This window comes from Chaetodon auriga, chromosome 3, assembly GCF_051107435.1.
Source record: "Chaetodon auriga isolate fChaAug3 chromosome 3, fChaAug3.hap1, whole genome shotgun sequence".
Classification (NCBI taxonomy): Eukaryota; Metazoa; Chordata; class Actinopteri; order Chaetodontiformes; family Chaetodontidae; genus Chaetodon; species Chaetodon auriga.
The window spans coordinates 10,103,921-10,119,647 of record NC_135076.1 but is presented as its reverse complement, the minus strand read 5'-3'; the positions used below and the strand labels follow the sequence as shown (position 1 = coordinate 10,119,647).

The 15,727-nt window shown below is 40.5% G+C and overlaps 1 protein-coding gene across 1 annotated transcript; it reads left to right on the top strand.

Annotated features, from left to right (window-relative positions):
* The first annotated feature begins 12,095 nt into the window (after nt 1-12,095).
* c3h1orf52 (chromosome 3 C1orf52 homolog) lies at nt 12,096-15,727 on the top strand. Its single transcript, XM_076727124.1, has 3 exons — nt 12,096-12,528; nt 13,200-13,410; nt 14,352-15,727. The coding sequence occupies exons 1-3, from the start codon at nt 12,232-12,234 to the stop codon at nt 14,504-14,506; spliced, it is 663 nt and encodes a 220-aa protein (XP_076583239.1). The 5' UTR covers nt 12,096-12,231; the 3' UTR covers nt 14,507-15,727.

Sequence of the window (15,727 nt, the reverse complement as noted above, 5' to 3'; positions counted from 1 at the left end):
AAGGCTCATGATATCTGAAAAACAGCCTCCCTCCGCTGGTTAAAGGGAAAATCCCTTTCTCACATGGTATTCATACTGTGCATGTAATTCCTGAATTTTGATGGTTCAGGCCGAACATGAGGACATATATTTTTTTGCTGTTAACTAAACACAAATGAGATAAAGCTCTTATATTTCCTTTGAGCATTTCTATGGAGAACTACAATGCTGGAAAAGCGACACATATAGAATTTGTGTTATAGTTATTTTTCGATTCTTCACATCCTTTCTTATAGAGTGTAACAATGCTTATTCACCACCTGGCCATCGGCTCTTAAATTCCCGTCCTCCACTCCTGTTTGTAGAGATGATTGGCGGGGTGCATTTGAATTATGCATTCGAAAAGTAGATGCTGCTGGCATCGGTTCAAAGCATTCTTCACATGTGCAGAACATCCAGACAGGGAGGCTTTTCCATGCAGTGTCTCGCAGACAGCTTTGAACCTCATCCCCAACATCATAGAAGCACTCTCACCTGTCACTGTTTATTTTTGTGCCCCTTCAGGTCCTGTGTAAGTCTCTCTCTTGTCTGTTATTAATAGCCAAGATGGGATTTGACAACTATTTGATGAAGTATGAAAGTAAACTGGCATTTGAGTGGGGGCTGTCTTACACTGTCCGTTAAAAAGCAAATACTTAATGGTTAAATGCTATCTTTCCTTCAGTGGAGCTTTCAGGAAAACATCTTAGAACTGCTTTAAACATTATTTACCAGAAAAGAAACAAAGAAAAAGAAACATCAGAGCTACAGAAGAGGTTTTCAGGAGAACTTGAGTCCATACAATTGAAGAGCCATTAAAAGCTTTGGAAGGGAAATGGATAGCCAAGAGCCAAAAGATGCAAATGTGGACAGCCACAGCCTGCAGACAGATCGTCTGACAATAATGATTTCAAATTGTAACGGATCACAGCACCGTGACATAAAAGCATTGAAAAGAGCCACAACTAAGGATGGGATTGTTTTGAGAATTTCCAGCACGCATTTTCTATATGTTAATAAGCTGTGAATGTAGCTAAAATGTTTTTAACATACATTGAACATGGAGGCAGTGAAGACCCATAATCAAAAACTGACAGTGTGGTTTACGTCATGCAGTAATCATTTATCATTCTGACATCCCATCATAAACGGGCAGTGAAAAAAACGTCCGGCCACTCACAAACTCCCTGTCTTCTTCTCTCAAACTTGTGCTTTTGTATGAATGAACTGCTGAGAGTACGGCTGAGAATTCAAGGTGTGTGTGTGTGTGTGTATGTGTGTGCGTGTGTGTATGTGTGTGTTTGTGGTGTCTGTATGGGCATGCATGGGTGAAAATCAAAGCATCAGGAAGGGCATGGGGTTGAGTGTGCTGTGTGTGCTTAGCCCACAGCCATCCACACTGCAGGAAACCGTGGAACATGTGATGGGGATGATCACCCCCAACACCCACCCCTGCCCACACCACATCCCACCCCATTCGCCCGCAACCTGTCCTTTTGACCCAGATCTCCCACACCTTCTCCCAGCAACCCCCTCGTCTCTTCTGTCTCTCTCTCTCTCTCTCTCTCTCTCTCTCTCTCTCTCTCTCTCTCCTTCTGTTTCTCTCGTCTTGCCACATCAGTTGGATCCCGTTCCGGCCTCCAGCCACGAGCCCCAACAGGCCGCGGCGCAAACAGAGCCTCGAGTTAATGTAATGAGCCAAAGAATGCCACCTCTCAGGTCTGAAATCGCAGTGAGTGTTAAGTGACCAGAGAAAACACAGGAGTGGAGGGTATGTGTGCATGTGTCTGTGTGGTATAAATGGGGCTGTGGATACATATACCAGATAAACAGGCAACAGAAGTAAGGAAAAGGAATTAAAAGGAAAGTAGAAGGGAAGATGAATATGAGGGGTTGACAGCAATATGCAAATTTAGCTCATCCACACACACGCTCCATGTATAAATCTAAGGATGCGTGTTTTAACATGAATGTCGCCTTTTGACTTCAGCTGACTCGCTTTTTTCTCTCTCAGGAAAAAGAACGGGGGAAAAAAACAACCGGTCATGACACCACATGTTACTTCCACCTCAGCCCTTTTCCAGCTAATTGTATCACTGCTGGATTCAACTGGAAAAGGAGATTGAAAAAAGAGAAAACAAGAGCTGATATATAGATTTCTATACATATATATTAGATATGTGGTTCTGGAAGAGAAAGTGAGCATGCATATTTGATTTCCACAGGTGCTGCTTTTTTTTTTCATTTTTTTGTCCTGTTCAGTCACAAAACAGTGCAGAATAGTTGCATGTTGAGTAGATGAAAGAAAATAAATCAAATGCTATAGTCATGAAATAGTTTCAATAGTCAAGTCACTCTCTTTCATCCCTTACAGGCCCTGTCTAGCAGACAAGATGATCAGCAGAGGGGCCAGTGAAACAACACTTGGATTGGCAAATGTGTCCAGCACCAACCTCACATGTACAAACTATGTACTGCACAGAACTATTTACTCTGTTTTACACTGAAAAAGACATTTTGTTATGAAAAAAGACCACATCAGTGTGTCTATTCTTCTCATTAGTCTTTTTAAGGTCACTGTTCTACCTCCGGCATCATCCCTCTTCATCAACAAAGCATGAGGTCAAAGGTCACCTCAGTCAGCCAAAGGTTGCACCTTCTTTAATGGCCTGTTTAAACTCTTCTGGTTTACGTCAGTATAAGTAAATCAAAGTGAAAATCAGTGAATAAGACTCCGGCTGTAAACAGCTCAGGGAACTCCTTATGGATGTCCCTTACTAAGTCTACAGCCAATCACAAATGAGGATATATGGAAAAGACGCAAGTCAGGATTGGACATTAGAAAAAACAGCTGAATTCTGCCAAAAGGGGCTGCAACACAAAATCAGGAAGATGTCCAGCCTTCATAGTTATCACAGAGCGAAACCTTCCATCTGGGTTTTACGAGCACATCACCAAACCATTTTTTTATTCTCCAGGGTTTGTTTGGCAACTTTGAGATGGACTGTGGGTTTAATTATCTAAAACATTAACAGGATTTACAATTAAGATCTAAAAATGCTCTGAATCACTCAGTATGCCTTCGAGAGAGAGTGTGCAGGTGTTATAGCAAAACACATGAGGAGACGGCATCCGACGCCTTCTGACACCTAACGGGAGTTAATTGAGGGAAAAAGTCCTCGTTAGCTCGAATTGCTATGCATCTTTCTCTTGTTAATTGCAGAAGGTTAAAAAGAGAGAGAGAAGAACATCTGTCCACTGCTGTATTTGCTAACACTGAGTAAACCACCCACTGATGTGCTGTCACAGATGAGTCCTGACCTGAACTAAGCCGATGCATAAAATAAAGACATTCAAGATATTATGAATGGCTAGATTAAACAGGAGACTTGGAGAGGTGTGGCCTTTCACCCACATGGGGAATTTCTCACACCGCGGTCAGGTTCTGTGGAGATTGGAGAAAAAAAAAAATATAAGCCAAAGGAAGGACCAACTGTACCAGCTGCAGGACAGTATCCTCCCTGCTGGATTTACCATCATTTCTCACAGAGCACTGCATCTCTAAACTGGCCGAAAGACAAGGGTATGATTAGAACAACATGCATGCCTCAGAAAGCTTCAGCTCATATGGGAGGAAACAGAAAGTCATGCTGTCCTGGTCCTACATGGAAGTGGTCAGAGGACAAAGTTTGGAAAGCTATCCTGTAGTCCTAACTAATTAACTTAATTGCATAATGACAACATTATTAAAATCAAGTTTAATTTCATGATAGAAGTGCATCAATGTGGCACATTTGGCCTTGTTTCAAATCAGGAATTATCTCACAGTGGTATTATTATAAGATACATAAATCTTTAATGCTGAAGCAGATAGCAAATTGTGTTTCTTTAACTATTTAATTGGAGTGCAGCTGGACAGTGAGGATAGAAAGCCAGGTTGCACATCCACACCCACTTTATTAAGGCAGTTGGAGAGTTGTTGACAGGACATCCAGAAGAAAATGGAGATTTGCTTTAGTCATTTGCTTGAACTGAAAGGGAAATGTCCATATGAGTCAATCTCAGAGCTATAACAGTGAAAAGTGTAACACAGATTTAACTTTGGAGAGGAGAAAATTACTAAGTTCAACAAGTTCAATGTTCAAAGTCAAAAACTGTACCCCATCAGTCCAGCGCAGGTCTGGCCTGTCAGTGGGAGAATGTCTATGTGAGTCACCTGTTGGCCTCTGAGCTCGCCCAGAAGCTACACACTGACACAGAGTCATTAGCTGCCAGCAAACAGTGATCAGTGCACAAACTCCACTGAGAATAAACAGAGGCTGGACTCACAGGACATACCTTGTGGGTCTATATGAAATACAGATGGGTGTGACAAAAATTTTGGTATTTGATGACCTGGAGATGAAACCGTGTGTGACAGTCAAACCCAATCCCAATTTTGGGTCCATTCATGTCCGCAGACATATTTTTGAAAGGACAAGAGAGTATTTCTGAGGATTCAGCCCCATCGAAACATAACAAAACAGATCTTTTCATGCAGGTGACCTTGCATGTGACCTGATCTGTTAGAACCAGACTTCCAATAAATCTCTGTGCACATTTGACCTCCAGCTCACCTAAAAATGCAAAACATCTCATTTGAGGCATCTCTACTGTTGTTATTGATCATGGGGGGAGGGACAAAAAGAGACGGGGGCAGGGAAGGAGAAACTGAGGGCAGTCCATTGGATTTATGTTTCCTTGTCTATCCTGTGTATTTTAGTGGGTGTTTGACCTGCGCATGGGGCCAAAGATTGGCCCCTGTAAGTCTGACTGAAGAAACACCCAACAGACAGTTAAGGAGCTTCTTTGAATTGCTCTTAAGCATCAGCAGTGATGTGACCGGGCAGAGGTGGTGTAAGTGTTGGTTTGAGCTTTGGGAGATGTTGTGAGCATCTCATACACTTAATGGGAGCAAACAAAAAATCTTCACACTCCTTTTTTTTTGTTTTGTTGTGGGATGGCTCATTGTCTCACCTGTGTGACTATACTGCACTCTAGTGGCCAAAAGTGTTAATGACTGTTACAGCTTGAGGAAAGTCCACACATCCTGCTCATCCTGTCCTAACTTGCATCTTAGTGTTCCAACAAAGATCTGCTTTCTGTCAAATCCTGACTGCTGTGGCGCCTATGGATACAGAATCAAAACTAAAAATCAACTATATATATGTACACTATTTACAAGATTATAAGAATACTGTTGCCGATATTGAATTGCACATGAAAAAAATACTGTTGTCTAAAAAAATGTTGAATTGCACATGAATTTTAAATTTCAAACATGGACAATAAATGCATTGTTTGTACTGTTGCACAGTAGCAACGATAAAAAAAAATGTGTCATATTGCTTAAGATGTAATGGATGCGAGCAAATTTAGCATTAATAATAGTGTAAAAACAGTAGGTTTGAGACACTGAAATGGGAATCAACACCAACACAGTGTTATATTAAAAAATACTGGAGTTAAACCGTCTGACAGTCGTTGAGATGAAGAATCCTCGTTTATGTGCAGGTAGTTCAGTCCACACCAGTCGACAAAGTTGGCGATGACCTCCCTGTATTCCAGTTGGTTCCCCTGTGATAACGATGGCTGTATCATCGGAGAACTTCTGGATGCCGCAGCTGTCGGAGTTGTGGCTGAAATCTGATGTATACTCGATACAGATGTAACACTTCTCTGTATAATGCAATACAGCTGAATCAACAGCTCTCTCGGCTTTCAAAACTGTTCCCTGTGATATTTTGCTAAAATTAGATTTTTTTCCCATTAAGTATTTATATAGTAATGTATTAATTGATTTGAGTCCAGCAGGGGAGGCCAGTTAGGTGGATGATGTTTTTGAGGCATCCAACCAGATGTTAGGGCTGACCTCCTACACAGGCGTGGTCACTGAAGCCTGTGTGTGTGGCAGCTGCACCGTCTACAGAGCACCATCACACCTGTCTGAGTGCGTGGAGCCTCCGTCACACGTGTCCTGGGTGCCTTTCTCCTGTCTCTTTTCCTCTTTTTGCCCAGTAAACAAAAACAAACAGACCATCTGGTGTCAGCTGATGAAGACTCTTTGCAGTGACTGTGTCTCATTCGCTCTCGTGCACTGCTGTGTGAGCTCGGTGTACTTACGTAGTTTTCCCTGCTGGTCCACTCCGGGCGTTGCTGGGCCTGCTCGTAGTATTTGACCTGCTCCTCCTCTGACAGAGACTTCCACTGTGGACAGACCACAGCACAGTGTCAACACACACTTTGATCAAGTTTGTTGCAGTGAGTGAGTCAAACACACAGAAGCAGCACACTTACTCTCTGACTCTTTCTCTGACTTTTCTCTGACTCTCTTCGCTTTCTACGGGGCAAAAACAGAGTGAGAGCTGTGGAAATGTTAAGGGAAGCACAATAATACAAGACATCTAAATGTAAGCTGCTGTGCTGTGCATTAAAGCCATTAACAGACACTGATTCAAACAACAGCTGATAGAAGTTAAATATAAGAAGACTGTGATTTGATGAAGAGTCTGGCTTGTTGATGGTGACCACAGCCACAGATCAAGAGCCAGTCAGAAAAAAAGAGAAACATCCACTTTGATCCAAACTGTTCAAATTTAGTCTGAGTTGGAGGTGTTGGGTGGAGCAGCAGCAAAGGCAGGTGGAGGGAACACCTGTGGGAGCTCATACAGCAGCTCTCCAGTCCTACACAGATAAAGAGAGACAGACAGATGCAGTTGAAAGAGTGTGTGTGATGATGCAAACTGAAGCTCAGTCTCTGTGTTCACTCGTGAGTGTCTTTGTATTTATGTGTGTGTGTGTGTGTGTGTGTGTGTGTGTGTGTGTGTGTGTGTGTGTGTGTGTGTGTTACTTACAGCTGTCCAACACAGCGCAGGCAGGTGATTAGACACGCTGCAATGGTGTCATGTGTCCACCAGGTGTCAGGATTTCCCCTCCCTATAAACTCTAAGACGTGTTTGAGCTGCTGTGACATCTGTGGAGTGAAAACACACGTTAAGAATCTGCCACGCGCAGGTATACAACCATAATATGTCTGAATGTTTCTGCTGAGGGTCACAGAGGTCAGAGGTCAGGAGTGTGTATTCATGTGAAGGTCAGGTGACCACAGTGCCAAAAGCTAAACCAATTATTAAAGCATTCATGCAGCGTTGAACGAGTCCTGACTTGATTAAAACTGAGCTCCAACTGTGAATGAAAGATGAGCACACACATTGATAGAAAGCTGCTTTTCAGACACTTGACACTTTTATGGGGAGTAACATCATGTAGTGTAGAGTATTTTATACTCATTTAGTTCAAAACATTTATGGAGCAGATACAGTTACTTTGCAGATATGGATAATAACTGAATTTAACTCCTCAGCAATATATAAAGTTGTTAAATTTAGCTTCAAGTGGACCAGCTCCAACATTAAAATGCTGCTTACATGTTCATGCATCAATAATAATACTCCACAATTATAATTGTGTCATAATGTCAGTCTTTGAAAGGAGCCAGTCTGCATGATGAGGACTTTAACTTTTAACACTACTTTCACATTTCTCTACTTTTAGCTCAGTAAGATTTGAAGGCAGCTGGAACATTTACTTGTATAATGAAGTATTTTCACATTACGGTATTAACAATTTTACTTGAGTAGAAGATCTAAATATCAGATATTCCACCACATTTCAGAGGCATAAATTCTACTAACTACTACTTTCTATACTACATTTATGTATCAGTTTCAAGTTACTTGGCAGATTAAGATTTAACATGAAAAAGTAATGATTCATTTCTAAAATATAAAGCATTGTTACAGATTTAACTGGATCTGTTCTTGCATATGAAAGTATGACAGTTAGTGCTGTTGAAGTACTTACTGAAAAAGTTTGATGCTCAAAGATCGCTCAGTTTGGTTCTCTGAACTTGTCGTGACACAATGATTCCTGTGTTGTCGATGTGAAAACTGTGAAATCTTCTGGTGAAATGAAGCAGCTCTCTCTATATATACACTTAGTTTAGAATGGACATTATGATGTCATGTGTTCTGTCTTGCATTCTGATTCTGATTCTCTGAGTCCATTCTAAAGCGTCACCTGACAGACAGCCAGTTCATTTGTAAATATGGTGACCATTATCAATGTCCTCATGTCCTTCTCTCCCCGATGGAACAGTCTTGATTTCAGTCCATGTGCACTTTAAAAGTTGTCCACTGCAGGGGCAAATGTTCACACTAAATCTTCATCATATTCAACACTTCATACCTGAGCTGCAGCTCAATGTGCTGAACATAACATTTCATTAAAAACATCAAAATGTTTAAAACACTGAAACAGATTATCAAACAATTTCAAACACAACAAAACAGAGCAGAAGATAAAACATTTCAGTGAGATTTAATAAGAAACTGACCACACCATTTAATTATGAGCCTCGAGCACGTTGAGATGTTCATTAACGCCATTTTCAACAAGCTGCATTTATTTGCCTCCATAAAAATGAAACATTTGTTTTTATAACACATCTGTGGACACAGGCACATGTAACACCTGATGAATCCAATATTTTACATCTAACAGAGGCATTTAACAGTTTAAAGATGAAGAAATACATTTCAAAGTAAACTTCAGTCATATAATCTGCAGTATGAAGCAGCTCCTCTGTGTGGAGGCACAACACTTTCAGGCCATGAATCATGTGGTGTGCTACAAAGCAGAGCTGGTTTGCTTTAAAACACAAGAAAAATGTCTAGAGACACCGTCTGGTCACAGGTTGCAGAGTCAGGAGATCAACCTCTATTATGTTTGGAGCTGGTTTTTGCTAATTCTCATGATGAGGAGTAGCAGTGGAGGAAGTCACAATTTATTGAAACATCCCTGAAAAACTAAAACATCATTCTGATTTACTTAAACAAAGATACAATGGAGTACTATTAAATGTATCATGGACATGAGTCTGTGATCAGAAAGCTTTGTAGTTCATGGTTATATTTGGTATCAGATAAACAAAACACATTGCATGTTAATCGAAACTTATTCCAAACTTTTCTTCTGATATGAAGTCACATCTTCCTGTTTTCTGCAACTAAACACTAAACTCGTAGTGTTGTTTCTAATAAATTAAGTGTCTTCTGCCATGAGAATGAGTTACAATGCACGAATGCCCTACAGTGACACCACCCCAGCTAACGTTGCTTTAAAGAGCCGGAAAGACAACTGTGGCTGCAAATATATGCACAAGCTAGCATATTAACACCGTTGGTTTGCTAACGACTGTGTGCTAACAGCTTATGATAACTAGCCATGTGCAGGCATCATATACTGCGACTCTCTGGTTAAATATCACCAATAACTAGGCAAGACTAAGTATTTTTGATATACCAAGAGAAAGCGTACGTTTACAAAAAGAAAGATGTAAACAAATCCACAAGTGGAGCAATACACTGACTCCTTCTTTGCGTGTTATGGTGGATACCAACCAATTTGAAAACGGTGTAGCGCCATGTATTGTACTAGGATGCGACACTAAACAAATATCTGTCTGTCTTTGGTCATCTTTCAGGCATGAGTCCAAAAAATAAAATTTTACTTTCCAGAGGCAGGTGACTTCCAAAAAGTTCGTGTATTGCATTATGTATTCCCTTCTAGTAAGTTTTAATAACATGACAGTCCCAAAAAACATGATAATGATTTGCATTTATTTCCGCGGGGGAGTTACCATCATAGTGAGATTTTTGGTAAGGTGTAATAAAATATCTTATCAGGCTTTTCCAGCCAAACTCCCTCCAACTCTGTGAGCGACTACATTTCCATTGATATGCCCATATTGTTATCCACTCTTTCTGTTATACCTATTTCTCCTTCCATTTCCCATTTTGTTTTAATATATAGGGTTGAATGTGTTTTCATGTTTACAAGCCCTTTATATAGACCTGAGATAATACCTCTATCTTTATTTGAATCATATGCCCTTTTAAATAGGTCTAACAGCTGTTTGCTTGATTCTGCCTCGCATTTTATCTTGTCACTGACAAAATGTCTCATCAGTAAATAACAATAAAATCCTGTGCTTCTAATGAAAATTTCTCTTTAATCCTTTCAAAGATAAGTAGTGTGCCTTCCTTCATTATCCTACATATGGCTGTTAATCCTTTATATGTCCAATACTTGTATCTAGTATCTAAATTATTTGGACCAAAATGTGTATCATATGCACACCACTTCAGGATTACTATATCGTCTTGTAGTTTGTATTCTGTTATTACTATTTTCCAGATTTTAAGAGTCAACTTGATCCATGGGTTTTCTATATTTTTTAATAGGTCTTGCATGTTGTTATCCTGTCGCAAAGGTTATAATGTTCTGTCTTTGTTGAAACTGTTCAGAGAGTTGTTGATTCAGTTGTATTGCATTATACAGAGAAGTGTTTGTGTTATTTGGCTCACCCTCACTGATATAAATGGTAACACTAAATATGGTTTGTAATAGATTACATGTCAGTCAGCAGTGTCAACCACCTCCTGTATTCTGTATTCTGCACTGTACCCTTCACAGTTCACGCAGCCAGGTGGCAGTCTACTCCAGCTAAGACCAGCTAAGACCAGCTACCTTCTAAGAGTAATATCTAGCAGTTAAAATTGATTAAACCATCAACAAGACAAGATAAGTTTTTGTTCATCAACTGCTGTATTGCTATCACAAGTTCTTGATTATTTTGATGTAGCATTACAGTAAGGTAGCTGAATGGTTACAGTGTACTACGCCACAAACCTGCGATGTCACTGGTTCAGTTTCAGCTGGAGACCCTTGATGCATCATATACCCACCTCTCCTTTCCCATGTTTCCTGTCTGGTTTAGTTGTTAAAGTGTCCAATAAAGGAAAAATGCCTCCATCCAAAATACAAATAATCTTTTGAAAAAGAGAGAAACAGATTTTCCAAATACACTGGAAGAGGAATAAGATCAACTACAGGCTGATATCCAACCTTCCATTCATCAGTAAGATACTGGAAAAGATAGTTTCAGTGCAAATTAACTCCTTCCTCAAAGAAACTAATATCCTGCAGGACTTTCATAGAGGCTTTAGAACAAACCACAGCACTGAAACTGCTCTGACTAAAATAATCAGCAACGTCAGACTAAATTCTGATGGTGCAGCCTTTGTCCATTACATCCTAAAGCTCTGGAACACATGAGATATCAGGGAAGTAGATCACTGAAAATATTCAAAAGAAAGCTAAAAACCTATCTCTTTAGCCTTTAACTATCTACAGTATGACTTTCTGATAAAGGCCTGAAACTTGTGCTTTGCCTCACAGTTCTTTTAAAATGCATTTTACTTGATGTTATGCATCATATGTACTATACTGTCAAGACATCAAAAGCTATCAAGATATCCTTTTGATATATGTTTAACTTCGCACTAATGGGACCACATGCTGACAGTGAAGATCAGATGCAGCAGGACAGTCAGATATTTCTGAAAGAATTGCTCATAAATCATTCGTGTGTAGAGATCTCTCGCACTTGACTGGAATAATTAATTAAGAAGCATTTGTGGAGCCTCCTTAAAATTCTATCCAACAGAAAATGTGTCAGAAAAAAATTCAGGCTGACCCCAGTCTGCCTCCAGATGACTGCAGGTCAAGAGGTGAATTTTCCTTCATAAAATAGTGGAACAGGAAATGATTGAGGCCATGGAAACTTATTTTAATTTCACTTTGATACCAGTGCAACTTGAATAAATGTAGTTAAGAGTGACATCTGCAGATTTGGGCTACAATTGAGGCATAAGAGCAGCGCCAAGTCTCCAAGCAATATTTCTATGCGGCCTACATCATAAACATCCCTCAACTGACCCACAGGTTCGCAGAAACAAACCTATAAAAATAAATCATTACAAAGTGTATATGAAACATTTTATCCTCTAAAAAACACATGAACTCCAGTGCCAGCAGTGTAATGTTTTTGTTTTGTTTTTACATTGCCTGCTCCTTTAATGAAATAGCTTTGCGACCGTCGTCACGACACTATCTACTTGCTTTACGACTATTTTGAAGGCTGATTCAAAATGGAGTAGAGCTCAGAGGAACGGGTATAGCTGAATCCGGTTCCGCAGGCTTATCCTCATCTTTTCGTCGTTTTTTCTTCAACAGGTTGTTACTCGTTAGAAAATCAGTAACTCCTGCAAAATGACGGAAGAAAAGAAGACCGGCTCCTTGGGTTTCTTCTCCAGCTACGACGATTTGAGCGACAGCAGCGATGGCAGCGACTCGGACGAGGAGGGAGAAAGTCGAAAGAAGACGGGCACAGATGCTCCTGGAAGCGGTGCTCAGTCCTCCCAACACGGAACCAAACGAACTGCCGGTGGAGCTCCTCTACCCAGACCTGACGAGCTGTTCGGCTCCGTGTCCAAGCCCGCTTTCCTCTACAACCCCCTGAATAAGGAGATAGACTGGGATAGTCTCACGGTCAAAGCTCCGGAAGAGGTAAACATCCAAGGTGGAAAGTATTAGACAGACACCGTTCACCTGGCTCCATGTGCCGAGTTAAAGCCCAGCTGACTGACTGATATATCTTGACTAACTTCATGCAGAGCTCTGAGGGGCCGCTTAGGTGACACACAGTTAAAATAGATTTCCAGGCAACTATCTGCTGTTTCCTTCATGCAAACTATGAACATTTTTATTTTCCACTCATTTGTTGGTTATTGTTATTACTATTAATCGTCAGAAAAATGGGAAGATTGTTCCCAGAACCCACATTTATGGCTTCAAATTACTTGTGTTATCCAACAAAAGGTCATATTCAATTTACAACTACATAAAATGAATAAAAGAACCAAGTCAAAACCAGTGACTTTGGCATGTTGGCTTGATAAGGGACTTGAATGATCAGTTATTTATCATAAATTGTTGTGGTATTAATGTTGATAGCCTCACTGATTAGTCAGCAGTATTTGGCAGAGGAGCACAGTCGGCACAGACTAGCTGTCATTAATGTGTGGGACTTGTCACAGGCTGCGTGTTGTCATCTGTACCTTACCACCGCTGCTCTCTACATTTGTGGGAGGCTTTCTATTTTCAGTTTAGCAACTTTTCTGAACGTTTCCTCTGTTACTTTCTCTAAACTGGTTTCCATATTCCTGTGTCACTTGCAGCCTGCCAGAGTGTTCAAGCCATGGAAGACGAACGCCGTGCCCCCTCCTGAGAGCTATGTCACAGAGCCAGAGAAGAAGAAGGGACCTCCCCCAGGCATGGACATGGCCATAAAATGGTCCAATGTGTATGAGGACAATGGGGATGATGCGCCGCAGCCTTACACTGGCAATGCCCGCTTCTTACCCACAGAGGAGCAACCCTCCGACTCAGGTTAGTCCTGCGATGCACTCTTACTACTCATCACACCAGTTCTTTTACAGTGTTACACCAACTTACTCTGCTGTGGAGGACCATGCTTCGAGTACTTGCTGTGCCAGTTGTTGTGCCCATTTAGACGCCTTATTGGTGCATGTATGGTTGAGGCACACCTTCTCAGTGAGTAGTAATATGTTCAAACCCTGTTCAATGTTGATATGCTTTTAAACATATATCAGATGACAAATGTGTGTTGAGCAAAACCCAACATGTTACATAAAAAGGTTTAGAGCTGCAGCAATGAATCGATTGGATGCCAGCTATTAAATCAATCAGCAACTATTTTGATAATGGATTGATTGGGTTGAGTCATTTTTTAAAGAAAAAAGGTCACATTTTTCTTTTTCCAGCTTCTTAAATGTGAATCATTTCTTGTTCTTTATGGCAGTAAACTAAATCTCTAAATGTTCTCCAAACATTTCAGGACAGAATCTTGTGCTTTGGGAATCACTGATAGCCATTTTTCACCATTTGCGGACATTTTAAAGACCAATTACCAAAAGTAATAAATTAATCAAGAAAATAGTCAACAATGGAAATAATTGTTAGGTGCAGCCCTACAAAGGTTTATGTGACTTTGGAGACATCTGTACCATTTGCCAATGAAGGCCTAAGGAAATGACGTGTGCACTTGCAGTAAATTAAGTAGATTGAGTTTACACAAGCCCAGTGCAGTGTCACTGGTGCCCAAAGATGCAAAGCACAGCCGTATCACTTAACTCATCTTGGTGGAAAATGGGTGTTGGAAACCATGAAAAGAGACCTGCATTGGCTCTGTCTTCCCCTTTGCACCTATATGTAAATAGAGCCTGTTGTCATGTTTTAAAAGTGTGCTGTTGAGTAATTAAAACAATCACTTTTCTCTCTCCTCCCACCCACCACCCTCCGGTGATCAGATGAGGAATCAGAGAAGGGCGACCTGTCTCAAAAGAAACGTCGCGTGGAGACCTTCCAGCAGAAGGAGAAGAGGAAGAGGGACATGGGACAAGCTACCTCTGACAAGAATTTCGTAGAGGAGGAGAAAAGGATCCTCAGGCAAAAGGTTGAGTGAGGCCTAAACTGCCTGCAACAAGGAGTCTGTTCCTCACTCAAACACGTTCAGTCAGCCGAGAACATTCACAGATATTAGCACAATGGTCCATGCAAGCATAGACAAGTATTTCACCCGTATGTTGACATAATTTGCAAAACTATAATATTTGTTTTGTTTTCAAAGGACTGTCAGCACTCTTTGAAAAAGGGTGCAGTATACAGATCGTCCCGCTGCAAAATTTTCAACTGAAGAACTTAGATTATGTAAATCCCTGCGGAATATTTTCCAAAGACAAAGGAAAATTCAGGTGTTTTACAGTCTCTGTTGTATTTTCATAGTTTTGGCCGTCATCCTCACTCGCTTCCAAGGTCACAGGGATGAGGGATTATCACTAGACACAGCTTTACAACATGTGCCGGGCATTACCAAAAAAGTGATTCAATGTTTTACCAGAACCACCGGGGATGAAGGCCAAAGCTACAAAAAAAATCTGTCACTTTAAATGAGAGTTCAGCCCGTTGTGACACATTGAACATTAAGCGTGGTTAATGATGGTTTTGCCTCCTGTTTCTTTTCATTTAATGAGCTAAAATAACAGTGACGTGTGGCTGTGGTGGTTTACTTGGTCTGTGTTTGTCTTGTATTATAGGAGATATCTAATCACCTCTGAAATATGACTGTGTTGTCTTAATTCAGTGACCTTTCTGTAAGAATGTGATAAAAAAAAAACAAAAAAAACGGCTGTAAATCTGTTGAAATTACATTTTAAAAAGATGCTTGTTCTTCCTGCTCATGGGCACTAGATGTCGCCCTTCAGCTGCACTAGAAAACACTCCCTTCATGTTTGTAGTGAAGTCTGCTGCACTTTGGGTAAACTCTCAGCACCCGCATTACAACCAGGGTCAGCGTGTGTACCGTTTGTCAGGGAGGGAGTTCTGTTCTTCGATTTGGAAGTTCGTCTCGTCTCAGTTCTCATGAGATACTTGATGCATACAGGCTGTTTATTTAATCTTGTGTACCTTGTATCGCACATCTGTGTGAAACGAACCTTCTTGCATGTTTAGTATGATATCAGATGATGTTTGCAACGTTGTACTGTTTTATGAACCTTTCCTTTCTGCCAGCAGATGTATTCATTCAGTGTAAACAGTTGTATAAGGACAATTTTATAGTTTGTTTTCAGTGTGATATTATTCATCATAAACCACTTAGGCAATAAAAGGTATTTTACTGGTGGAA

Coding starts and splice junctions, on each gene's coding strand:
- c3h1orf52 (XM_076727124.1), top strand. CDS start 12,232: ATGACGGAAGAAAAGAAGACCGGCTCCTTGGGTTTCTTCTCCAGCTAC. Junction 12,529..13,199: donor CGGTCAAAGCTCCGGAAGAG/GTAAACATCCAA, acceptor TGTCACTTGCAG/CCTGCCAGAGTGTTCAAGCC. Junction 13,411..14,351: donor GGAGCAACCCTCCGACTCAG/GTTAGTCCTGCG, acceptor TCCGGTGATCAG/ATGAGGAATCAGAGAAGGGC.